The sequence below is a fragment of the Triturus cristatus genome, chromosome 12 (assembly GCF_964204655.1).
Source record: "Triturus cristatus chromosome 12, aTriCri1.1, whole genome shotgun sequence".
NCBI lineage: Eukaryota > Metazoa > Chordata > Amphibia > Caudata > Salamandridae > Triturus > Triturus cristatus.
This window is the reverse complement of record NC_140595.1, coordinates 456,336,042-456,363,814: the sequence shown is the minus strand read 5'-3', so window position 1 is coordinate 456,363,814 and position 27,773 is coordinate 456,336,042. Positions and strand designations below refer to the sequence as shown.

The 27,773-nt window shown below is 42.8% G+C and overlaps 1 protein-coding gene across 2 annotated transcripts in view; it reads right to left on the bottom strand.

Annotated features, from left to right (window-relative positions):
* Window positions 1-3,600: 3,600 nt before the first annotated feature.
* ORC6 (origin recognition complex subunit 6) overlaps window positions 3,601-27,773 on the bottom strand; it is a 52,655-nt gene continuing 28,482 nt past the window's right edge. For both annotated transcript variants that reach the window (XM_085638096.1, XM_085638095.1), the window contains exons 2-7: window positions 25,496-25,625; window positions 17,789-17,952; window positions 13,370-13,459; window positions 9,892-10,004; window positions 7,204-7,278; window positions 3,601-4,785 (exon numbers count right to left, since the gene is read on the bottom strand). In XM_085638096.1, the coding sequence (XP_085494222.1) occupies window positions 4,661-4,785; window positions 7,204-7,278; window positions 9,892-10,004; window positions 13,370-13,459; window positions 17,789-17,952; window positions 25,496-25,625 (697 nt within the window). In that variant the 3' untranslated portion in view covers window positions 3,601-4,660. The remainder of the gene's footprint in view (window positions 4,786-7,203; window positions 7,279-9,891; window positions 10,005-13,369; window positions 13,460-17,788; window positions 17,953-25,495; window positions 25,626-27,773) is intronic.

The following is a 27,773-nucleotide window of genomic DNA, read 5'->3' as shown; positions in this document are numbered from 1 at the left end:
AAATATTCCTTGTCTATTTACAGTCGAATTGGTTTGGACTACAACACCCAGAAATCACGGCAGTTGCCGTTTGGATTTTCCAAGGTATGGCAATAAAAGCGGGACATTTGTTGCAAGTGCAATAGTCATTTGCACCACATGATGCTTCTGATGAGGGCGGTGGCCCGAAACGCATCAGGCATGGTATGGCAGGAGAATGGATTCCCAACTACCGTTTCCTTGAGGATCAACCAGCTGAGCAGTGCATTTCTCCTGGGGCAACTCTTTTTTGAAATATATATATATCTACATACATACATACATACATACTGGAGGTTGAAGACTGGTGTGTTATCATCAGAGCTTCATAAGTGAGGGGGCGGGTGACTTCAAAGCTTTTATGTAAGACTAGGATTGGGAGTGGGTTAAGATACATTCAGAGGCCTCACTGTGAGGTAGGCGCAAATAGCAAAATCTTAGACAATGTAGCCCTGTTTCGTAACTGTGACCATTAAGAAAGGAGTAAACATTACCCTCACTCATGAATTTTTTGCAGGAAATCATCACCAAGTCCAACCAGAGAACTATGTGCCCAAAATTGTGTGGAAGAGGCAAAAATATGCGCAAAATCAAATTTTAAAAAACTGTTGGCGCTCTCACCCAGCATTCAACACAAAAGTCATATTCAAATGTAAAAATACAACTGGTACAGAATGCAACTGTATTACTACACTGGTGCTTTTGACACTTGTTTTTACCGCTCACCTTGAAACGAGGCCTCAAGTATCCTGTGAAAGAATAAGGATGAAAGCCAACAAGGGAATATTTTCAGGAACACCGCTTTAAAAAAAATTATATTATCATTCTACACCCTACTGAATGCTACAGGCAGACTTTTTCCCAAAAGCGCAGGCATTTGATGCACCACATCGAGATCTGTTGTGGTGCAATTTGCAAGACGGGGAAGCACTTCTGTCCTGCTGCTTTCGACTTAGCAGCTCTATAAACCAATTTTGACTGGGGTGCAGCTTGATCGTTCCTGGTGGTCTCACCTTACGCAACCCAACTGCTGATAGGCTAACAAAAGGATTTCTGCTGGGACCTTTTGGCTGTATCTCTGAGTGGCCTCCCACTAGTTCCCATTAGATCTGGCTTTAGAGCACAGCCGTCTGCAAGATCCATGGTCAACCATTCTTTAACATATAGATAGAGAGGCTTTGGCCACTTGGAGGAGTATTTCTCTCTCACCTTCTGCTGACAGCTGTTTAGTGTATCATTTCACCTTCTATGGTGTGCTTGCATCGCAATAAAAGGCGGGTTGATTTAAATTACAATAGTTTGTTAATTTCTTACACATTAAATTATTTATTAATGTATTAGACTTAAATTGGAAGTTAGAAACCTTAGTTTTGGGGATTCGAAGGAAGGCATACCCATGGATTTGACGTCATCTTTAAAAACTTGATGTCTCTGCGTATAAAGATCATGGTGAGTGAGATTTTGAGTACAATTAGCAGATATTTAAAGCAACAATAGTTCCTTTACCATTGTACAACCACTCACACAGCCAAAATACTTGGATCACAGCTTAAAGCTGAATATTTGATGGGGAGGTACATGAAAGGGCCTATAGTGCTCCCCCACTGTTGCTATCCAGTACCTGGCGATTACATTTTTCACTTCAATGGCTGAAATTCAGACAATGTTATTCGGTAAATTGATGCATAATGATGAATTGTAAATCGAAGGGGTATTTTCATTAAAGCGATGGAATGGTGGGTTAGGCTGGATAAGCTGTTTTGAATTTACTCAGTGCATTATTTGATAGGCAGTAATTAATGTAGCTTCTTCAAACTCACTTTTGAAATCTACTTTAAATTACATCTACTTAAAGAAATTGCACACAAGGCTGATTCTATTTGATACAAAATACACTGCAGAAAAAAAGTAAATCATTAAATATATGGTCTCTGTTTAAATATTTATTTGGCATTAAATCGGCACTTAACCTTTTTGTTTCACCCCTGGCTAAGGCGTTTATTTCTCTAAATGCAACAAGGAGGGAACATGTTTTCAAATCAGATTAAGTGGGAAAATACTAATTCGCAACAGGAGATGGGGTTGTGAAGTTAAACGTGTTAATAACCTCTTATGTATTGCTGCTTTATCCTAAGTAGGAAGCCCAGAAGCTTAGTTTGAGACACTATTTTTAATGTTATCTTCTCAAATAGCCATTGTGCTGGGATAGTATATCAGAGAAATTCAGAAAAGTTAACTCTGATTGATGGGGTATCAATCAAATTATTATTTTATTTGCACATGCAATCCAAGTACAATAAAAGATTTATAGCAACAAAAACATAATCCCTCAATTTCATAAATGAAATTGATACACCCCCATTAAAAACCGAGATAAAAAGCAGCAAACATTAAAAATTGCACATACATTAAAGTTGGTCCTACTTGCTTAAAATTCAAGGGCACAAGAAGAGGACGAACATACATGTGACGCAAAGCAGTCCATTTGGGGTAGATAAATATAATATGTAAAGTGTCTAGTGCAGAGGTCATGTCGTATGTGCATCAGGCCAATCTAAAGGCTTGTGCCAGCCCACTAGCAACTGCAGAAAGAGATTTAAACGAAAGTACGTTAATAATCTTCTATGCATGGCCGGCATTTACAACATTGTGTACATTTCCATTTTCTTCCCAGACTTCACCATCATATATTGCATGTAGTTATTTTTATGCTGTGATGCTCAGGCTCTTGCTTCTCGTTTTAGCATGGAAAAGGCCACTTTCGCCCATGTAATATCTGACTTACAAATCATATCTGGTGCCCTGAATGAGTGGGGCTTGCTCATCGCCCCAGGAGTAGTTTTAGTGTAACACAACCATGGTATATGTGGACTATGATCCATTATCATACAGTCACATATAATCTTTCTATTAAACTCTAAATCACTTTTAAGCTAGATGGAAAGCAATAAGAATATTGGATGAAGTTGTATAAAAATCAGAAATATAACCTGCTGCCAACTCTTCAAGCACTATTTCTTCTGGTACACTCTGGGGGATCCACAATATTCTTCTAAAGAATTCATTTTCGGCTACTTGTATTGGTGGGCATGGTTTATGTCCCCAAATCTCTGCGCCAAAGGCCACCGTTGGAATACACTTCGCATTATAAAGGTGTAATAAAGACTTTATATAACTATGACCTAGGCACCTGGAGAAAGGATCTATTCCGTGTGCTACCTTATTAATGGATTGAATATGCGTTCTGATCAAAGGATCCTAATTCATTTTATTGTCCAACAGGATGCCTAGGTAACAAAACTTTTCCACTTTCCCTTTTAGGTGGTCCTTGATGAAATAAGTTGTCGTTTTTGCATTTTTTGGGCCTAATATAGTATAACAATTGGAGAAATTAATTTTCAGTCCCAAACTTTACATAACATCATAAAAATAATTGAATAACTGTACGCCATTAGCCGTGCGCCGAATGAGAACAGATTAATGGGGTATTTTACTGCTTTTTTGTGTTTTTATAGACTGTACAGACTACTAAACATTATAAGTTTGATCACTGCAAAAGAAAAGAATTGCTGGACCTCTATGAAAAGTTTAAAACAGATTTTTAATGCAAGGTTTAAGCAAACCTATGCCACTAGGCGATATGGAAAGACTATTAGGTTGAACAAATAAATGTCTCAAACAAAACAGTACAACAATACAAATGTTACAGGGAAAACCCATCTACGGATGAGCATGCAAATAGTGCTGTATCATTTGAATCCTGGTGCCTAGCCAGGGGCACCAACAACTATTTAAGGAAACGAGAACAAACCTTGTGCCAGTTCACCTCATGCTACTAAATAAAGCTCTCAAATGCAGATACTGAATCCATAACAACACAGAAAGAAGTATACTACCCTGATGCATTTAAAAACCGCAGCCTGCCACCATAGCCACTGGAAACCACAGCCAATACGTCATTGCCCTGCAGCCAAATAAGTCAAACACATTTAAAGAAATTACATTAAAAATTAAAACTTTGTGCCCTCTAGATAAATAAAATTTAAAAAACAATAGTCAGAGGGGGACCGCTGGGGTTGAGTTGCTGCAATGGGATATGCATTTCAGTCCAATGAGACCAAACACCATGGCTCAGAGCTAAGTTTAAGGTGCAAAGCAACACTCATGATTACACGGCTTAGGAAGAGATAAGAGACTAGACTAGCATGAATGTTAGACACTGGCTCACTAGGCTGAAAGTCAAATGTTGGATGGTCGCCATAGTCCAGAGCAGATCCATGAGGAGACCAAAACATGCATCAGGCTACACCAAATGCACACAGAGCAGTCTCTTCTAACAAACAGTTTTCTTGGGATCAAGGGAAATGAATAAAACAAAGTTCATGAGTAAAAGGCATAATCAAAATTGGTTTACCCTGGGATATATGCATCTGTAAGAAGTTTTCTTTGCATTGTTCTCAGCTAGCAGGTCAAAGGGGGAGCAAGTCCTCATCCAAGGCCCACGTTTAACAATCCAAAGGTCTCCACAAAAAGAGAAGAAGCTAGAGCTTGGCCAACATGTTATCTCCAATGTCAGGTCCAAATCCAAGCAGTCAAAATTACACAGTTAAAATCTTAAGTTGGAAATATTGAAGGCCGCTTCTCAGTCACTTGTTTTTGGTGCTTTTGCAGCTTTTTCTAATATCTGCCGCTTCCATTCTTCATAGTCTTGTTTAACTTCAGCTTCATTGTCGGTCCTGGGCTGTTTCAACGGTGCCTCGTCATCCTCTGCAGAGAAACAAAAAGCTCACATACTCAGCAGACATGCCCATGGAGAACAGTTAAAGATGAAATGCTAGCCTCAAGACTGGTGAGGTCGTGCTCCCTTTGTTCCATCTCACTTCCAAGAGACTTGATAGCTGACAGATAACTTTATCCTTTATACACGAGATCCCACCCTAATAATTATCTTTATAGTGACTTTTATTCCTAGACCACAGGCCCTCTCTTATCCCCATGTAGTTACTCTGTCATTTAGTGGTCTGACCAGATACTGCTTCTCAAAGCTGTTAAAAACAAAGCTGTGCTCAGCAGGTATCTCACATGCCACAGGTGTGCTTTAAATAACATAACATACAATAAAACTAACAAACGCATGCAGTACTCCTCTGTAGCGTGCATACACACCTATGAAAAAATAACAATCAGAGAAGAAAAAGTAGAATTGAGCAGTCAATGACTCATGCAAATACATTTCCTTTGACCACTTAGCCAAATTTCACATTGCCTTTTAAAGACTAAATCAAAAGCACAGAATGTGAATGGGCTTGTCCACCCGGGCACCATGCTAGGACAATGTCATTCTTGGCTCTGGTTTAAAGGTGCATGGGTGTTTGATGGAAGCAATATCCCCTATAATGAGTAGCTATGTTTGACTTAAGAGATTGTTCAGTAACAGTGGTGCGGCGACAACTTTGTCACATATGGAGATGGGGACAGCCAAATAGCTTGTTGTAAGGCCCTTGTGTCTGGCTAAAAACAACGATCACACTTAATATAAATATTATGTGGCACCTCTACAGCAAAAAAAGCGCAGAGGAAAAACTGTTGCGTAGAATTCTAGAACCACCTTTGGGAGTGGACAATGGATGTGATTGAAGAACTACTTTGTCAACGGAACACAAGTGGTGTGCATTTCTGAAGCACGCAGCTCACCAATGGCAATGCAGAAGTAACAGTGACCAGGAAAGCGGTCTTCGAAGAAAGTAGGTCACATGCGGACAACGATTCAAACTGCTTACTGGTGGAACAGAAGCGTAGTGTGTTCAAACCCCCATCTAATTTCAGGCCATTGCGATTAGAATAAAAATGCCTAATGAGTAACAGAACATGGCCTTCAAGATAGTAAAGAGGACCATTAGCCTCTTCCTACAGGTGCCAATGGCTCCCATGCAGATTTTCACAAGTGCCCATTGGTAGGTCTGATGCTGTCAGTTACCTAGAGAAGGACACAACTCTAAGTACAACATGTAAGGGGGATTAACCAATTTGGGTAAGGCCCAGTAGCAGCGCCTCTGCCCATGCACTAGTACTGAATCTAGTTTTAAAGGCAACATCCAGAATCTCCTTAGTGTCTGGAGACACATGGGCAAATGCTGGCTCACATGATGCCAGCTGCTTATCAGTTTTGGAAGTTGATAATGGAGAATCCATTCCAGGTCCATTAGAAGTATCTATTTTACTGTAAGCTCATTGCAATCCCCTGAACAATTCCAGTTGGTCAGAATGATTGAGCAGCTGCTAGTACCCAAGGACCCTCAATATGAGAGGTATGGGAGTGTGTGACTGGACGCCTTACAGAAGTTTCTGTCTGATCGATTGTTGAAATGTCCTTCACTGATCATGCGCTTACTTTTCAGAGACAAGATAGCAGGCTCGGGAAGGTTTTTATCAGGTCTCCTGTGTCTGCGTGACGGCCTTAGTATCACAGTGGATAAACGCATGGTGGAGAGGGCTGTGGTGGGCATAAGAACACTAACACTAATTCTCCTGCAGGTAGCCACCGTTATATGGGCGGCACCTGAACTGCATTCATCAGGACTGCAAAGCCCTTCATTTACAGGGTACAATTTCTCTGCTTCAGTGCTACCAATGTCACAGTCAAAATCTCAGCCATCCACCTGAGGGCCCTTGGAAAGATGGTTCCTGTCAAAACATGTTAGCTTATCAAAACCTACCTGTTCTCTCACAACCACCAGCAACATTCTAAACTCAATCAATCAAAAATAACTTTATTCGGCCTAAGTAAAGGCCATAAAAGCACAGAAATAAATACAATCTTCACATTCTCAGCAAGTATAAAACAGCAGCAAAAATAGGAAATATGTAACAAATTCTAAAAATAAAGCATTTTAGGGCAACATTGTAAAATTAGGACTCAATTTTATTTTTTTTAACTTTATAGCAGCAATAATGTAACTGAGTACAGAAAAGCAGAATTCGAGGTAGCTAGTGATTGCTCAGACCATTCTAAACTCATTAATTCTTAGTATCTCAGAACCTACATGCCTTGGGGTGAACAGGAGCTCAAAGGAAGGAGAATAGTCAAATAAAGGAGAAATGAAATGATGTACCAGGCACCATTAACAGTGCCTCTGAGCACCAGCATTGAACGCCAGAACTCAGATAATAATAAGCAAAACCTACCTTCTTCCTGTTCAATCCTTTCAAGTAACGTTTGTGGTCTTTTGGTTGAACGTTGAGCAGATTGCAGGCTTTCCTCTGCATTCAAGAAAAGAAACAAATACCACTGCTTAAATTCTCACTTTGGAAAAAGTCACAGTCTCAAGTGGATTCAATGACACATTGATCATAGAGGACAGAGGAAAGCCATCACATAGTCATATAATTTTTTATTATTCCCACACCACTGAAAGTGCCCAAAAGAAATTTTTATTCGGTTAGTTCAAGTTAACTGAGCAGGCTCTGTGTATGGCCAAGATTGGGCATAGCATTAGGGATTGAATATTCATCATGGGGGAGGAACATATTTATTCATGAGGTAAAACGTGATATACATTTATATTCGGATTGTGTCTTCGAGCCGCAGGTTAACTTCCATGAGTTATCATTTTTCGCCATGATTGTTCAACCACACTTAGGAAGAAACTGTCGTAAAAGGCAGGGAATTCACCTCTTGCTTTAGCAAAGGAGTGAAGGAAATCTGAGGCAGGTATTTCGTTACAGAGTCTAAAGGTATATGCCGAGTACTTCTATTTACATCTTTTCATAATAATGCTTCTTAATTTTGCAAAAGGGTAGGTGTTGGCTCCAGGTGGTGTTGCACATGCCTGAGAGGGGAACTGTTGGGCAACAAGTATGTAGTGCTTAGAGTAGCAGCCTCTACAAAAGAGGACAATGCACAACCACAAAAAATTGAGTTTCAGGACTCATACCCAGGACTGAATACCAAAGGAGGACTCCGGTAATTGAATATCGCTGCCTGAGAACTCTACCAGGTAAGAATTCAGCCTTGAAGCATAGGTTTATTGCAGCTCTGGCCTTGCAAGAAACACTGGCAAGTGTTAAATGCAGAGGTCAAAGGATTGGAGATTAAGGACCCATGGGGAACACCACAAGCAACATGGAGAGTTGGTAACCATCTGTACAAATTACTGCCTGTTATGCAGGAAGGAGGCAAAACCCTTCAGGCAAAGTCCAGGAAGAATAAGAGCAAGGCAAGTTACACCTGGGGACGTATTATGCATTTTCATTGTTTGCGACAGGCGCACCTATTAAAAGGTACGTCCAGTGCAAACAATGAAAGTGCACCCTATTACGGTGAATGCGCTCCCCTGGGGCAGCGCTTTCATGTGAAAACACCTGAGCGGCTGCTTGCGGACACTTCTTGTTTTCACATTGCAGGCGGCGCTCGCCTGCACTTTTACAGGGGATTAGAGATTCCCTTGCAGGAGGGTGCAGTCAGTGACTGCACCTGCCTGGAAGGGGATATCTGGGGGGGTCCCCATCCCCCCCTTCAGAGGGCTGCTCAGAGAGCTTCTTTTCCTCTGCGTCCGTAATACGGCGTGGGCGCAGAGAGACAAAGGAATTCCCTCATTTCATAGGGCTCGCCCCATGCAAATAAGGAAATGCACCCTGAAGGTAGCGCTGGCACTTTAAGTGCACCAGTGCTACCGGTATTACTGAAGGGGCATTAGCGTCTGCGCCCCCTTCTATAATACCAAAGTGCCTCGAGGGCATGCATAGCGGGCGCAAACACCCATTGCGCCCCCAGGGAATTTACTGTTATACTACCCCTGGTATGCAGTGTAAATAGCAGATACATTATTATACTCCATTTTACATATTGTTTATGTGTTTATTCTTAAACAAAAACACATTGGCAAAGCAACAAGCTCTGGTGATGAATGCTAGCCTTTTTGCTTTCTCGGTGCTCGGTTTGGCATGGTTTTTGGGGAAGCTGTTGAGTCATTGTCAATCTAAAAAAAACAATTATTGGTTGAAAGCTAAAATAACTTTTTGGTCTCAAAAAGCACATATTAGTCCTGAACAAGTAAGAGACTACTCTGAGTGTGGGTGTGCTGCTTGTCAAAGGGCAGAATGCCAAAATTCACAGTGAAGCACATGGCTGAAGTGGGCTGAGCCACTGCCCCATGCAGTATGCTGTAGTGAGCACAAGAGAAATCTAAACAATACCAGACCAATGGATACTAAGGGCTGGCTGAAAGCCCTTATAAGAGTATTACACATGTAATTAAAGTAATATTCAAAAGGTCTTGGCTAATCCCATACCTACAAAAATGTGGACAATACAAAAAAAAAGTAATATCCAGCCTTCAAATAATTTTTGCGTCATAAATAATTCTAGGATGTCATAAACTGACCCCATTTCATTTCTAAACGTGTAATTTATATAAAAGTTTAACAGGTTTTATTGAAGACAATGTTGCAGCCACTCCCTATGCGGAAACGGAACTTTCATCAACTTCTCACTCATGGTGCAAGCCCTTATAATTAACCAGACCAATAAAAGTGTGCAGCAATGGAGGACTAAATTATGTGGTGTGACTGAGAAACTATATTATGCAACAAGAAAATGCAGATTATGCAGCAGAGCGCGGAACATCTGCGGCAGTATTATTTAGCTATTTGTCATTTTAATACACATTAACAATGCTCAGCGAAGCATTTCACCTCATTAATGCTCGTTTAACACATGAATTCAGCAATGAGTAACTAAAAGGTGACAGGTTAAAGCTCGTAAAAAGTCTGGCTCTGCGCTGCACCACTTGTGACATTTGTTTGGGTGGCTTGTGGCTCGACTGAGCATGCAGCAAGAAAGTCATTTTCAATTTGCCATAGACTTTGACTTACGGCAAAGCTGTTGGCCGACCTTCTCCAGCTGGACGCATAGACGGTCGAAGATGCTCTTCTTTACGCCAGACGCAGACACAAGTTTATTCTTCTCTACTCTCATTTTTTGGCACCTATACATTTTTAATTAAAAATGAAAATTATTGTAGACATGCACACAGAAGCTAGAAAAGAGAACAGTTTCAATGACCAGAACAAGAAAATAACTATTAGGAAAAATATGTATATTCAACAGGAAAACGATGAAAATCTTAATAATGATGGTCGCAACTCACAAAGGTATTTGCACGCTTGAGAGACGCATAAGCCCCAATTACAAGTGGGACGAATAATTGCGAAAATACATTTGCTCAGGAATCGCAAGTGTAAGTGGTGCACGTTTTACCAAACAAGCAATTACCGGGTGCGATAAAGCCGCAAACCAGAAGAAATGTACTATAAGAAAAAAGCTCGGTAAATACCCAACATGCAGCTTTTCATTGCAGAAAAACAATAAAGTTAATAAAATACAAGTTTAAATAAAATATAAATAATATATAAGTTATAATAAAGTATAAAGTTAATAAATATGTTCTACTTTTGAGGCGAAACTCATGATAGGCAGAATGTATCACCTGATAAATTCTGAACAAAGTTATTTGATTCTATTGGGTGGAATCAATACCGTATACTCCTCTGAGGTACACGCAATCAGAGTTTTTGGTGCGCACATTAACAAGTGTCCTTAGAGTTTTGCCCATATGCTCGGATTTTCCTTGCTTAGGCTGGTTGTGGGTGTTCTAGGGTTCGACTGCTTGAATAGCTAAACACCCACAAATTCATTCGCTAGGGGGTTATCACAAATGACAGATAATACACTTTTTGTAATAAGTGTTTTTTTTTTAAATGTTTTTATAATTACATATTTTTAATAGTGTGTTTTAAACTAAGGCACGATTAAGATGTTTTGATGAAATATTAAGGTACCTGTATTCTGTACAAAATGTGGAGAAGATTGTGGTAATGAGCAGATGAATGTCTTAAGAAAACGCATTAATCTTGATAGCAATAAATACAAAATGTATATCTTTTTTACATACGAAATAAGACATGTGGTAGGTTTTTAATATATTCATGGATAAGGCTTTCTTTGTCTAGATGAGTGATAAGTGCACCTTTAATTCCTTTCAATAGCATTCTCATACTCCAGTAAAATTGGAGGACAAAAAGGAATGTTTTTAGGTCTCGCCTGGCATTAGCAGCGCGCATAAAATACAGATTCCATACAAATACATTAAAGATTCAATACAGATTTCAAAGCTTTCCGAGGCGGACTTGAAGCCCCGCCCGTCTTGTTTATTCGCTGCCATCATACTCCATGCTAAACGCTGGCTCACAATTGAAAAGGAGGCTTCTAAGACCCTCCTTGTTACCGCCCTGTCCACTTTTTGCCCCACCCACCGGGATTGGATCTCTCACTTGCTACGTCGCACCGAATCACACCGGTTTTAATACTGAATGGTTTAGCACAACAAGCCCACCTCACAGGCACATGCATTTTCGATGAATATTATGGACTAAGTGGAGCAGGTTGAGCCCGCAAAACGATTAGCATGACTCCCTCTATTTGTTTCGTCAATAGTGTATCCATCGAGAGCAGCGGTATCTCATTACCCACCCCTCCCCTGAGCCACGCGAAGCAGGTTGAGCCCACAAAACGATTAGCATGACTCCCTCTATTTTTTGTCAATAGCGTATCCATTGAGAGCAGCGGTGTCTCGTCACCCACCCCTCCCCTGCGGCAAGGGAAATGCGCACAATATGCTGTCACAGTACGCAGTTGCTATTCAGGGGTTTCTTTTATTTCAATGAGTGAGAATGGAGCAGCACCTCGCGTGTGCCTTCCCATTATGAAAGCGAGCTCCCCGCGGGGAACCCGTGTGAATCAAATCTCCCCGTGCCACCCCTCCATATAGGTCCCCGTTTTGTGGCACGCGCCCTGCCTTCTACCACCTTCCCGTTCACTGGCTGCAGAGTCCCCCCGAGGCAGATGGAGTCAATTGGAAGCCCTTAATAAAGGCTGGGCTGGAGCTGGCCCGTCCGCGGCCAGAGGGGCGGAGAGCATTCCGTCATGCCTTCGCTGACTGTGTCCAATCGATTATCGACGGCTCTTTATAAGCGGGAGGGCCGCGCTCCCAGACGTCTTGGGTGCATATGGAAGACATTTTCTGCTAGCTGTAAATCGAGGACTGGGAAGGGGGTGGAGGAGTTTCCTGGCTTAGTCCTTTCAATTACGCAACAAGCATTAAAAATGCAATAGGTCTCGCCTTTAATTAAGTTAAATTTGCTTTGCTATACAATACCATTAGCAAAGCAAATGGCTTTAACTTAATCAAAGGCGAGACCTATTGCATTTTCAATGCAGGTTATAGCTTTGTAACTACTCTGTCCCTTTTGGCGTCCGAGGGTGTCTCTCTCTGGGTTGTGGGTAATCACAAATGTTTGACAGGACAATTCCAAGCCTGTACACATTTAGAAATTTATTGCTGTCAACTGTAGTGGTAGGTCTAGACGTCCAAGTAGAAAACAGGGAAAAGTATCTATATAGTGATACAAAAAAAATGTCAATTGTACTTCGAAATTTTAGCCATAGGTATAATTGGGCAATATGTGATCAAGAGATTTACTAAATAAAATTTTTTATAAAAGGGGTCTACGCTACCATATCTGATCAGCACAAAACTACAAAACACCGAAGTGAAGAAAAAAGGTAACTGGACAATCAATTAAAAAATGCTTCAAGTTAACGTTCATTAAACACTAGGAGGATCACGTCAAACTTAAACGACCTAACCCACCTTCTACATAAATATGGGCTGATTTAAGACACAGCAATTTAAATTAGAAAGTAATCTTTTCTGATGTCAATAAAAGAGGTAAAATTAATTTCAATAATACCGACATTTGGTCCAAAAACACATAACGAGCTTTTGTGCAGAAAGACATTATGTTCTTATTTAGATGGGTGGCATTCAGGACAGATGTGTAAATCAAAAGCTTTGACAACTTGAAAATAGTAAAACCATTTCATCAACACTAATGCAAAGAAAAAAAAAAAAAACAGAAAAGAATGAGTAATAGCCAATTTCTATGGTATGCCAGTTTTGGTAAATAAAATAAGAATACGTCACAATATTTGGCCACACCTTTCAAGGCCTTGGAATCCTGGTATCATTTTTAGGTTAGGATTAAAAAGTTGGACACTTGCTGTTATGAGTCAAGACAAGGCTGAAAAGGAGATAACCATTCAAAGTACGGGAGTCTCTATGGGGATACAGGCTGCTAGGAAACCCACACCTTAAACAAGGACCATTCCTTCCTGCTGGGAAGAGGTACAGATGAATAAAAGCAGGCAGAGATGCCTTCACCAAGACTCGCAGACTGGCCTCACCGTACATCCCTCCAAGACCATACTCGAAACTAAAGTAGACCTGCTTACCTGCATGCGGAGTACAGCGCGGCCGTGGTGAACAGGGGCTTCGACAGATCCAGGTCATTCTGCTGCGACTCTGGAAGACTTGACTCATACCTTCAAAGGCGAAACAGATGGTTGCAGTTACAATTATTCCAGCATCATTCAAGGAATTTCAACTCTGAAATGTGAAATGCTATTGAAATAGAACGGTTCTGGCTTGCATAATCCAGCCAGAGCGTGCAAACTCTTCTTCCTTTCACCAATCAATCAATCAACCAGTAATCTTATAAAGTGCGACTACTCACCCGTGAGGGTCTCAAGTTGCTGAGGGGGGCGGGGGGGGGGGGGGACGTTGTCTGAGACAACCTATGGGTCAGAGACAACACTGGCCCAGTAGAACATTTCTGCAATGGCGTTGAGCATGGAAACTGCTTCCGCGTCTTTGTTTTCAACTATGAAAGAAAGCTGCCTGCATGAGAGGAGAGTAAGGTACTCTCACCATGTACACACTTTGGTATAATGTGAATCTGACCAAGCTGACAACACAGGTCTCGGTGCCTTAACCTTCAAGACATGTCAACATCTGTGTACAGTCAACCCCATCCGGTGGCTGTGAGTGACACACTGGGACAGTAACACTGAAAGAGCAGGACAGCCCTCAGTGAGGCCAAACAGTCAATGGGAAGGAATGTGTTAGTGAATGGGAGGCAGTAGAGTGAGACAGATGGCAGACAAAGGATACGGGTAAGACGACTAAGTCCGCGGCACACCCAAAGTTGGAACAGGTCTCATAGTGTGCAGTGGGATGTTCCACAGGAGGTCCATGAGCCCCACTTGTTAACAACATCCCGTTTGCGGCAGTCCCACAATGTTAAAATGACTTCAAACCACTACTAGCATTTTTAATCGCTGTGGCTTCGCATTTTCAGTTTTTCCATGTATCCTGAAATGTCAAAAGTCCACAAGTGCCAGCAGGGCCGAGATGGGAATGGAAATGCAGATGTACTGGGACACCTGTGCTTGAAACTGGTGAGTATTTAGGGTCAATGTGAAGGCTGCAGAGCCTTCCTGACCTCCCTGGAGCAGCTACGCATTTCACCTGATCTGAGTGGCTGTCCCAGTACAAACTACTCTGGCTCAAACCTCGAGGTGTTTTACCCTCTCTATCAAGACAAAGGCAATAGGACTCGACCCTTGGGCTTGCAGCACTGTTCAGTGGTACCAACCGCCTCCGCATGAAAGGTTTGAAAAGGCATCTGCAGGTGAGACTGGGAACCAGGCAGGGATTACAAGCCTTGAAGCCAATGATCTGCTGGTCCCACCATCCGGCCTTGTTAGAATGACTGCCCAAACTGCAGCATTGGTGGAGTTGCACCAGGGCTGGTACCTCAAATCCAATTATTGCATTGCCTCGCACTTGACACTCCTCTCATTCATGCCTCCCATGCAGTTGACATATGTAGCACGTGTGTGCGAGCCACTGGGCAGAAACACCTCCCAGATTTTGCTCCTGGGTTCGGCCCAAAGTATAGTGAATGAAGACCTGTTCTGAGAGGAGCGGACAGTGCACAGCCACTTGGGCAACACTCCTGCTTCTGCTTGCCCTGCAGGGATACATCAAGGGTGTGGGCGGCCCCTATACCAGCATGGAAAATGGGCACTTCGGATTCTTTGGGGTAGAAAAAGCATCCATCACGGGATGCACGGGCCCTTAAGAGCCTCAGGCAACCGGTGGCACTTCACCTGCTGCACGATTGATGGCTCGGACACGGTGGTCCTGAAGGCAGCTCAAAATAGTGTCATCTGATTATTGTTGCAGTTTCAGTGCTTTAAATGGGGAAAAAATTAGCGCAGGTACTCATTTAAACGGGCGAGGCTAGGGGCGGGGCTAAAGGCATGACATGTGAAGTTTATTGGCTTATATACTAGTTGCAGCACATACGAGAAATGTCTTTCTATAAACAAAATCAGGTTAATTAGTTATACAAAACGAAAGTCAAACAGTGATATTTTAACATTTCCTTATTTTGTAACATTTCACTCACAAAACAAGCACACATAAGCAGACATTCACACAAAAGAATCAGGTGGGATTAAAGCCCTTTTAACCTCCCATGGCTTCCTTCATTGTGCTCTCACTGGGCTGCCTCATTCCTTGCAACACAGCATGAGGGCGAACGCCCGGATATCATGCAAATGAGCCCACGCTGAATAGTTCAGCGGAGGCTCAGCTCAGGGCTATAAAAGTGATTTGGCAGTCAAATAGACAGGCTACTACCACTAGAGGCCAATGCGCCTATTTTTTATGAGTACCGGTACTCTCCACGGCCGTAGAGAAGTGCCGGTACTCAGGGTGATAAAAATAAGAAGTGCCGGTACTCAGTACCGGTGAGTACCGGCCCATTTAAAGCACTGTTGGGGAGGGAGAGATTTTAACAGTATAAGCAAGAGACACAGCGAGGAGTCATGGAGTGTGATGGAGCGAAGCAAAGGAAGGAGGCAGACCGAGATCGAGGGAAGAGGAAACGGAAAGAAGAGATCGGCAGCTACATGGAAACAGGAAAATAGTAGTGAGAGCGCATCCCGGGTGTGAGCTCAAATTGGCTAAAATATGTCACTGGCATTAATAAACAATGCACACAATAGGAATGTGAAGTTAATAGTATTTATACATGCCACTATTCCCCATTGAGCCTACTATTCAGTTGTGTGATGGTCTGGCAGGACCACTGAAATGATGCGAGTACTTTCCGCATAATTATGGATTTGCAGCATTTGCTACTTAGTCATCTACTGCATAATCTGTGGCTTTTAACAAAAAACATGTGTTTCTAGTTCAAATGAATTAAAAGGTATTAAAGATGTAGTCACATCTGTTGCCGTGCAAGACAGCCCTTAATAAAAGGTGACTAGTGAACTTTCAATTCCTAGTTGTCGTATTTTGGTGGTAAACTAGATAAAGTGAAATCTTTGCCCAGACAGTAATCACATGTGTAAAAATGGAAACATAATTAAATGCGATCATATAGTGTGCCAAATTATGCCGTATTATCTGCCTTTTCTTGCAACACAATTTATTCAACCCTGCCGCATAACTTTGGTCCTTTCCTGCCGCATAATTCTAGTGGTCCTGCTTTGTTATCTGCCTTGCTCGCATTCGGTAACTGAGGTTTCATAGTAAAATTGATTAGTTTAACTTGCATTTACTTACCATTTTACATGTGCACATTTTGTACGCAATTACCTAAAGGTTACAAAAATAACAAACCTGTTACAGATTATATTGTTTTTTTTAGCCACATCCTGGACACTGCCGCCCCACTCACTAACATCCAACACAGGGCTTCCAGGATAACAGTTCATACTCTGTTTTGAAGCCCTTCGACTGCTTTATCTAAAACAAGATTGCCCAGAAACGTGCCAAATGCACAAAGTGGCGCTTCCTCATTTGCAAATACTTCAAACGCCATTTGCACCCCCCTAGGAATGCAGCCAGTGACCCCCAGAGGGGTGCGCCCCACAGTTTGAAGACCTGTAAAGCACAGAAGGGATATGAGGACCTCTCACCACGCCCCCACCTCAAAGGCGGACACCACAAGGATGTTGTTGCTCATGCATTGCAAAAAGAGAAGGGACATCCAGAGAGAAAAGGACTCTTTAAAGGATTTACCTTCCCCTAGACCGCTCACCTGGCATGACGTCACGTCGTAACTTCTCCACTAGTGAAAACTGAGCAAAATGAGAATGCGCACATCGATATGCATGCTCTCACTGCAGTCCAGAAAAAAATGGACCGCCCGTGCCATGGCACAAAACAGAGCCTGATAGGTACCTGTTTCGAGCCCCTCTTTTAACAAGCATTGGCATAGCCAATAGGTCTCGCCTTTGGGACCTTATAACTGTTTAGCCATGCAACAGTTGCATAACTAAATACTTATAAGGCCCCAAAAGCGAGACCTATTGGCTATGCAAGGCGGCCGCGAAAGTGAAAGTAATCGCGGTAAAGCGCGTGCGCCCGCGCACTGTAGCTCTAGGCTGCCCGGGAGCACTTTTTGGAGCCCTCTCAATAAGTCTCGCCAGACCAGCGCATGCGCTGGGTCAGGCGAGACCTAAAAACTGCCAGTCCGGCCTTGTGTGCCCGTGTGTACGTGTTAGGAATACAATTTTCATATTTTAAAATCCTGCAAGGCTTCCGTTTCACAAATGTCCCCCACAACTGCACACAGCAATTTTAAAATAGGTTTCATATTTTTATGACAAGCCCCAGGTACAGACGCCTTAGATTTGCCTAAAAACATGCAGCAAGCTTGGGAGTCCATACGATTTTAACCACAAAACAATTATGTACCATCTGTGTGATTGATAATATTAGCCAACTTTGATCAAAATAAATTCAAGATGGAACCACCGACTTCGGGTAAATCAAGCCACCAAGCTTCCTACCTCTGCAGTATCTTCGAAGCGGTGTTCACTGCCTCCAGGCAGCCATACTGCACGGCCAGCTCCCGGATCCCGAGGTGGGCGTCCACGCCCAGCAAACACTCAAAGGACTTCAAATAGCTCTCGTAGCTTTTCTTGGGTAAACCAGAAAGTTTCACCAAATAGTCCTTTGAGAACAAATACAAAACAATTAGATCATTTAATGCATTTAAGGCATGGAGTACTGTGTTTGAAGCTAACGTTCATGTATACTGAAACAAAATCAAACTCGAGCAAAGGCGGTCCAATCAGTGCATGATTTCACATCATGAATGTTAACTAGGATCTACCGGGTGCAGGTCATTGTCTTACACTTACCTTAAACCACATTGAAATGGGCTTGATTCTAGTTAGAGGATGTGTTCGATACACTTACTGATAATCTCCTAATCTAAATTTACTAGACGACTCCCCATAATCAGGGATACCACATCCTAACTCCTTGGCTTACCTCAGGTGTCGAAAAATCATAAAATGTTACCTCACAAGTTGGGATAGTTATTTGAATAATTACTCGACCCAACTGTAATGCGCTTGACCCATAAGCTGGTCTCGAACTGTGTGATCGTAGCCAAATATTTTATTTCACCGAGTCACCTTTGTCTTGATCACTTATGTGAGTAACTTCAAATATGCGAGTTTAGCATATCTCCTGTATAAAAAAAACACCTCTTGTTCTGGTGTTCCATGTATAATAAGAATCTAGCCCACACATAGGGTACACATGAACCCGGACTTGCCTCATAGTTTACTAATGGCATTGCCATCAGGGTGGGAGCAGGGATGTTTCTCAGTTCATGTTTACAAATCTCAGTTCATGTTTCAAAACGCTCACTTTTAATAAATATACTACTAAAGCATGATGTGGTAATGAACTAACACACACAGACAGCAAATGTTCTATTCAAATGATCATAAACTCTCTCACTGGCATGCAGTGTTACTGATAAAACTATATAGCGAGCAAAGAATGTGCAAAAATCAGGTTTAAGCAAATATTTATCATTTGCACATTACCAAGTGAAGCATTCTGATTTGTTTTGATCCCAGTAAAATCTAAGCTTCCATCACACTTCAGAATAAAAAAAAAAATAGCCTTTTAAACTACAGATACATTTTGAAATGCCTGTACAGCTAATTACCATTCTGTTTAAATATTGTGGGGTAGAAAACAAATCTGACGTCCTACAGCCTTTCATTTCACACTCTTGGCACAAATGTGAGACAGTTTACTTTACAACTTCTTCTAACTCTGCAGTGAGGGAAAGAAAAGTAGACGCCAACATAACAGAAGCAGAAACTTTTCAGAAACCAGAAGCTGAGATTTGACTACGGCCTTTGAAGGCACATCAAATATGACAAGGTAAAAACATGAATTAAAGGCATCTTTAGTGCTCATTTACAGAACACCCCTTCTTCGCCAGCTCAAGCTCTCACCAGAATGGGCCAACTGGCCCTAAAAATAGCTTGGCCGGATAAAATCTGAGTGGGTGAGTAGATTTTTCGAGGCTTGTAGTTTTTCCAACTCACTGCATTCTGAGAGTTGTATTCCCCGTTATCCTTAATTGAACCAATTGGACTTAAGTGAGCGATTGCAATGGCTTAAAGAAGGAAATAATGTACACGGACTGGAATATGGTGTCCATGATAATATGAGGCCATCTAGTAAATTTTCCCTTTTCTTCACTCCTCTTGTACAAGCAAAACAGTTTCATTAGATGCCCACTTACAAAACAAAGACACCCTTGTAAAGTGTTTTGGCTGCTAAAAAATAAATACATTAAAAAAACACACTACTTAGTCACAAAGCGAATAGGTCAGAGTTGCATTTTGAGCTCCCACTTAAAAAACCCTCATAGAACAGTAGCTTTCACTATACACTGCATGTAGGAGGTAAAAGATAAGGTGCAATGATTCACTGTACTTCTCAGATATAAAACAGACCTTCACGTGCTAGAAAGCAACTACTCCATTGTGGCAGATTAGTACACCATACAGAAAATAGCAGGAGGTAAGAGAGCAACATTATTCTAGGAGAAGCTAAAATCCACTCTATATAGTTTAAAGGATTGACAACAATCAGTCAGCAGACAGGCTGCATGGTCAAGCCAAGAAGTTACTTTAAGCTGGCCATTTCCACACTGAAATCTCTAATGGCACTTAAATAATGCAGAAAAGCCGATCAGAAAATTATCCTCTTAAATATTTGTAAACAAACATTTTTTTTCCCCCAAGAATGGCACTCCATCACATCTATGACTGAATAAACTCTTCTTGTGGTTCTATAGAAATGTATTTATTTATTTTATGTGGACAAGATTCTACAAGAAGAAACCACTGACCTTCGACCATCTGGACACTCTGGACTTCGACTGGGCCCGACTTAGTCTCCCTCTCCGTCCAAAGCTTTGTCTGTACCCTTGCTCCATACAGGCTCCGTGCAGGACCTGTGGTGCACTAAGGACAACTGAAGAATCTCCTTTGGAGTGAAGGAGTCACTCCCCTGCATTTGCAGGCACCTTAACGCAACTGGCCGGTCTGCTGCTCCAGAGCTCCTGCGGACTCCGAAGATTTCAGCAACACAGGAGGTAGATTTTTGAAGGCCCCTAACTCGATCTGCCCTCTTAGCAAGTTTGAGGCCAGTATCCCTCGTGGGGACTGCATAACCCGAACCCCTGCGCACCGCGTCCATTTGCAGTTGCATAGGCTTGTTGGCGATTCCAGAGCTTGTGCATTAGATTCCGTATAGTCCTGATCCTGAGCAGTATTTGCACCAAAGAACTCTGGCCTCCTCGCACAGAGTGCTCCATGGGCTGGAACTTTGCAATCTTGCTCGAGGTCTCCTCGCGACTCCAGGCCTGTGGGTCCTCCTGAGGGTCATCTTGATTTCTGTTGGGCTTTCCTGGTTGCTCCAGACGTGCCCTGACTCTCCATAACTTGGTGAGTCCCCTGGACCTTGCTGGTCCACACTATAACCTGCTTGACCTTCCTGCATGGGTTGCTTTTGCCAAGGCTTGTTGGTGCTCCAGCCGGACACTGACCCCTCAGCACTTGACATGAGGCAGTAGGACCAGGTTGGGGGGGGGGGGGGGGGGGGGTAGTTGCAGAGGTGGACTCCGACAAACTACATTTATTTAATTGTCCCCATGTTCGTCTGTTGAAATTCCCCCTCCACCCGGCACTACCACCCCACCACTCTTAGCTGCATCGGCCACGGCCGATCGTTGCTATCCACCCCTGAACACGGAGGACTTTTTCCTCAAAGTCCTGGATTGACCAAGCAGACAACGCTCCTGGTAAACACCAGAGGTCTTGTTTATCATTCTGGCTCTAGTTATCTCTAAATGTCAAGTAGCTGATTGTTAAGATTTCCAGCCTGTAAGAAATGTGTGCTTTAATATAATTTTGAGTGTTATGTGGAGTGGGGGGGGGGGGGGGGAGATTCTGTTATAGGTGATTTACATTTTCATCTGCCCGACATACGGAAATCTGCGACTTTTTTGGGCAGCATGTGGTTGGGTTTCACTTGTTGAAGTCTATGGTTAAGCACTGAGCTCAATAAAAGTGCTGTTTTCTTGCACTTATACAATTTGCACTGTGTCGCTGGATGAACAGTTGGTGAAATTATATAAAACCATAATCATTATGGTCACCTGAAATTGTTTTAGTCTAACGAAAGGTGCAAGACAGTGCTATTACATGTTCACTATAAAGAGACGCAAAAATATGGTTTCTTTGTCTAAAAAGAAAGATGGGCAAGAAAATAGATTATCCATTATCATAGGTTAGAGTTTTAAGTCTCAGGGGCAGAGTCATAGGCATATGCTAATATATTGATAACAACAAGTCTTGCAAGTGGCACAGTCAATCAAGATTTAAAACATATGCCATTTTGTAATTAAACTTTAATAACTAATACAAGCATTGTGCATATCTGTAATGCCCAAAGTTGTAGATTTGTGTTGCATACGGAAATTCGCTACAACCATAGTAGCATTCGAATGCGAGCTGATGTTTATTGGTTAAATACATCTGGAAATATATTAATGGAAAATGTACCTTTTGACAGAACAAACAAGCATTGGCATAGCCAATAGGTCTCACCTTTGGGACCTTATAAGTGTTTAGCCATGCAACACTTGATGTTGTTGCTCCAAGGATATTGTGCTGCATAACAAAACTCTTATAAGGTCCCAAAGTCGAAACCTATTGGCTATGCTTGTTTTCGTTGACTTTGAAACACAGCCACATTGTAGAAGGCATGACCAACTTGAAGTATAAAACTGCCTTTTAAAATATTTTTTTTTAATTAACTATAGCTACGTTATAGTTGTTTCAGGAGGTTGAAAAAAGGGAGGAAGATTTTTGGGAGTTTAGTTTGTGAAAAATGGAAAATGTTTTTAATTTCTCCCTGAGATATGAACCTAACAACCTATGATTCAGCAAGAGTAAGCAGAAGTAACCAGTCAGTGCCTCTCTAGAAGGCAAATTACCCTAAATGCACACAGAAAAAAAAGGCTTTCTTCTGTATAGAAATTATGACGAATTAATGAAAAGTAATAATCTTGAATTTGTCTCTGCCCACCATTGGAATGACAGCGGAGAGTGCAAAAGCAGAAGGGGGAAAAAACACATCGAGACACCGAAACATCACAGTGTGATATTTATAGCGCGAGAAAGCCCAGAAATTAGAAACTGAAGGAAGGCTGCTGCAGACACATCAACAAAATAAAGCGCGGCTCGGATGCTCTTGCTAGAAAATATTTTGCAGCTGTCTGTTCAGTGATGTAGACTTGTAGATTGTTACAGGCGCGGATAAACGGGACCGCCCTCTTTTCAAATGCCGAGGCGGGGCCATCCCGTTTACAAACATATCCCCGGCAGAGGAACGGCGAGAAGGGAGCGACACAACAGGCAGCGACTGTTTCACGCATCTCGCAGCAAGATGTGCACATCAAACACTGCCTGGTAATGGCACCCGCTTTACAACTGTGAGAGAAAACGAGTGGTGCGAGTGGTGCGCGCTGAGAGAGTGGGAGCAGGAGGAGGTCATCCCGGGAGTGGTGCATGCCTGAAAGTGAAAGTGATCGCGGTGGAGGGGTGGACCCGCGAGCGCGCTGGGGAGAGCTTTTTCAAAGCACATACTCGTGCTTGTGGCGCATCGCTGCGCACTCCCGCAAGCTGTATACCGCTACAAGCACGAGTATGTGCTTTGAAAAAGAGCTGCACGATGGCTAAAGGTCTCCTATGCAGTGCTTGCTCACTGCGTACGCGACACCTAAAAATGATTGTGAATACATTGAGTAAAGAAACCAAACAAAATAAATATGGTAAAATGTAGAGCTAAATGTAAAAAAAATATATAAAAACAGGAATCCTATGTTATGTTGATTTGCATAGAGCACTAATCACCCAAGAGGGTATCCAGGTTCTTGGGCAGGTATGTAGGTGTGTGGTCCACAAGGTGCTTATACGAAGAGCCAAGTCTTCAGCTTCTTGTGGAAGAGGTGGCTGTGATGTTGTGAGGAAGGTTGTACCAGGTCTTTCATGTAGGAGAATGAGATGCCTCCAGTTTCGCTTTTACGGATGTGGGGAATGTGTGCAAGTGAGAGTGAGGAAGAGCGTTGGTATCTGGAGGGGTTAATGAAAGTGTATACAGCTGTTCAGGTATTCTGGTCCTATGTCGTGTAGGGCTTTGCATGTGTGTGAGAAGTGTGAATTGGCTGTGCTTGTGCATGGGGAGCCAGTGAAGTTTCCTGATGTGCGATGTGATGTGGGTGCAGCGTGGGAGGTTGAGTAGGAGTCTTGCGGTGGTGTTCTGGAGTCTGTGTAGGAGCTATTTGGAGATTCTGGCATAGAGAATGTTGCTGTGGTCCAGCCTGCTGGTAATTGAGTGCTTGGATGACTGTCCGTCTGGTGTGCTGCTGCAACCATTTGAAGATTGTTCGCAGTATGCATAGGATGTGGAAGCAGGAGGTGCACTCTGAGTGGACTTAAACTGTCATGTTGAGCTTGTTGTCTAGGATGATCACTAGATTTTTTGCCAGGTCTGTGGGTGTTGGTAATAGCGCCAATGGCCACCAGGTGGAGTACCATGAGGAGGTCTTGTTGCTGAAGACCAGTACTTCTGCCTCGTCAGAGTTGAGCTTCAGGCAGCTGGGTCAGATCCAGTCTGCTACTATGGTTATGCAGTTGGTTGAGTTAGCTTTGCTGGTGGTTGTCTTGTCTATCAGGGAGAGGATGAGTTGAGTGTCATTGGCATAGGTGAGGTCTTGTGATCGAATGAATCATAGTTAGCTGATATGATATGGCCTAATTATAGAACATGAGCCAATGAAATAGGATATTCCTGCAACATCTTCCCAAAACAGGACTTTATTTGAGTAGGCTTTGATTTAAGCAGCTAAACAGTTACCTAGCTTAACAGAATCAAATGCAACAATATCTGCTACACATTTATGTGAAGGAACTGCTTTGCAGAAGCTGCAGCCATTTCCATGAAAACAAGCTTCAGGTCACTTGAGGTGGACAGGATTTTTATCCATCATTGTCTGAGCCACGCATGGACATTGTAAATGTAATTAAACTAACATTGCTTTTCTGAGTTACTCTGCCAGCATTGCTGGTTAGATACTTTTTCATCTCTTATAACTGGATACAATTAATCTGAAATGATACTCCTTCAAGTCTGTCCTGGGGATCATTATAGTGCCACAGGTTTATCTCGCCTACCAGGTTTATTTTTTACAAGAAACAGGAAATCCGAATGACGTCTGCAAGTAGGATATAATAGCTCTCTTAGAGGACATCATCTTCTACATCTAAGAGTGATTTCAAATGTTTGGGGATTACACTGCCGCAATTGTAAGTGGATGCCTAGTCAATTATTTAGTCAGAACAAGGGAAAGGGAAGAGAGAAGTATTATGCATGGTTGGCTCCACTTTCAATGTATATATATCTATCAAGGAAAGTCAACCCACTTCTTAATTTGGTTTGTGGATCTCTCTAGTGTTACCCTAAAGAGGGCACTACCTTGTGTTAAAAGAATTCTGTACAGTTTCTGGAGGCAGTGTGTCGTTGCACAGGAGGGTGGCTTCCTTTGACTAACGTTGGATGACAAGGTCTAAGAAATAAAACCTCCTGTCCATTACCATACAATTTAGTTAAGTAGAGAAGTCAGGTGTATACATCTAGGGCCTGATTCACAAAGGAAAACTCACACTTTTGCGTATGTTTTTTGTTGTTGTTATTCACAAACTACAATTTAATAGTAAGTTCACAACTGGACAGGCTTCTCTGTTTATGTTCGGCGTTCTCCACCCCGAATACACAGTCTCTGCAGTCGTAAACTTACTATTGCCTAGTAGTTTTGAATACCAAAAAAAGGTACACTTATACAAAAGTGTAAGTTTACCTTTGTGAATCAGGCCCATTGTCCTTGGTTCTAAAGCAACTAATATATATTTACAAGAAGATGCCGTCAACAACTGCATATACAAATTACACTGCATCTTTAAGCATTACTCCAAACTGAAGGGTCAGTGGTTTTCAATTTACATTCACATTTACTGGTACACAAAATATGAACACATAGACCATAGGTACTCAGGGTTACAAAGCAGTTCAGCCTTTTTTTCAGTACAAACCAGCCAATAACGGTCACTGCATACCTTATCTACTGGGTGCTTCATAGAGTTAGCTGCAAGATGTAGGCACATCACTGCGTTGCTCGTAGCTGTTGTATGCGAAGCCAGTCCTGCACACTTCACAAGGGACATTCGGAGAAACTCTTCTGCTTTCCTGTGAGACACAAAATAGAAAGGTAATCTTTCTGGAAGACACAACAAAAGCACCTCACTTATTTAAGATATTAGTGTCAGTAGGAAGCTGGCTCTGTATATACTATAAGGTATAGTGTGCAGAGTCTAGTGGATCCCCAGAGATATAGCAGAGGCTAAAATAGATAATACCTTATTTTCTTTTGTGGTAGTGTGGTTGAGCAGTCAGGCTTATCAGAGGGTAGTGTTTGTTGTACACACACAGGCAAGAAATGATGTCACACACTCAGACTGAATCCAGACCAATTGTTTGTAATAAAAGTTGTTAATTTGTTATTTTTATTACTAGAACCACGATTTACTCAGTAGCAGGTAAGTGATACTATCAATACAATGATACTTTTCACGATACAGTGTGTACTGTTTTTGTAGGAGCATACAAATTACTTTGCAGTCAAGAAAATAGGTTGTAAGCTCCTCAGAATACTTGTAATTACTTTAGATTGATTTTTAGTTACTTTTCAGTTACTTTTCTACTTTTGCATAAAACAAACTAAATCACACAGTTTGGGCATTGTAGTACAATAGCAAGCAGGTTCACTCATTTGAAGACTCCAAGTTATTTTGTTGCAGTACAAGGCACGATCAACACTTAGAACAATTTTTAGAGAAAACCCCACCATGCAATTCTATGGAGAAAAAAGCAGTGGTACATTCACAGGCAAATAAACGGTTTTGATAACTGAGTTTTGTGGGGCAGAACCAAGGTTCAGTTCAGCACTTGAAGTGCACCACCAGCGGCACCAGGGTGGCCAGGTGCAGAGTGCAAGGGTGCCAAGGTTAGCCAAAGGGGAACCTTGGTTTGTGGCTGCTCACGGGCAGACCACGCAGTTTCTAAAGGCAAACTCCTGGGGTTAAGCTAAGGGCAAAGCGAGTCCCAGGTCAGCACCGAGTCTACACCACTAGCACTGCAGGGCCGGCAGGGTGCTTAGGCGCTGTCGGGTACCCAATTCTTTCCTATGGAGGTTGCCAGTAGAGGAAAAAGACTGCAGGGTGGAGCCAGAAGACTGGAAGAAAGGAACCAATGACTGGTGGGTGATGTTGGAGTGTTGCTGGACTCCAGGACATCGTTGGTCAGGCACCCCATGGCTCAGGGACTGCGGATGCAGGGATTTCTTCTCACCAGTTCCAGTAGCGGTCGGGGTGGGCTTTAGGAGGAGGCTGCAGAAGTTGAGAAGGTCAGAGGTGGGGGGTTGGGGTGGAGGGGGGTAGGCATCGCTGGAGTGTTGGGCCATCCAGACTCGGGCCGTGGGTGTCGGGTGCAGAATGGTGAGGACTCGTGGTTCCAGCTGGATTTGGAGTCCTGGCTTGGGTTGCTGTTGGACAATTCTGGTGTCCACAGAAGATCCGAGTCTTTTTGGAAGGCAGGGCAGGTCACTGGGGTTCTTGGAGACTGCTGGCTGCAGTACTAGCCGGTTTCTGCTTGCAGGGGCTTCACAGCAGGACACAGGCGGGTAGGGCTGGGGCCAAAGCAGTTGATGTCATCCTCTTCTCTGCAGCACAGCTCTTCAGTCCTTCTTGTCGAGTTGAATCTGAATTTTGGGTTTAGGGCTGTCCCCTAAATACCTAATTTAGTGGGTGTTTTAGGGGTCTTACGGTAGTAGCCAATAGGCTACTGTCCTTAGGGTGACTACACCCCTTAAGGTGCTCACCCTACATGGTGGAGTGGGCACCATCTCTAACCTTGATTGGAGGGTGCCTGCCATCTGCAAGATGTCCGGCACTAAAGAGTGGCTTCACCTCGCCTCCCACACCTAAGGGGTGTGGTTGGCAAAGGTGAGCACACCTTCTGGGGTGTCCTGATTTTTCTCGACTGTCTTGCTGCCGAAAAGGGGGTGAGACAGGAAGGGGAACTGATCCCGATAGCAGGAGAGGCTGGGGGTCACGTTACAAAGGTGGCAAGGCCATTGAAGCTCCCCTGCCACAGATGACTCTTCCTGACCTGGGGGAGGTGTGAACTCCTCCGCCCAAGAAAGACTTTATTTCTGGGCCCAGGGAGCGAAGGCTCCCACCCCAGGGGTCCAGAAACGTGTTTTGTGGTGGCAGGCTGGTGTTCACCAGTCAGAACCCCACCAGTGGTTGGTTTGGTTCAGGGGTACCCTCTAGAAGT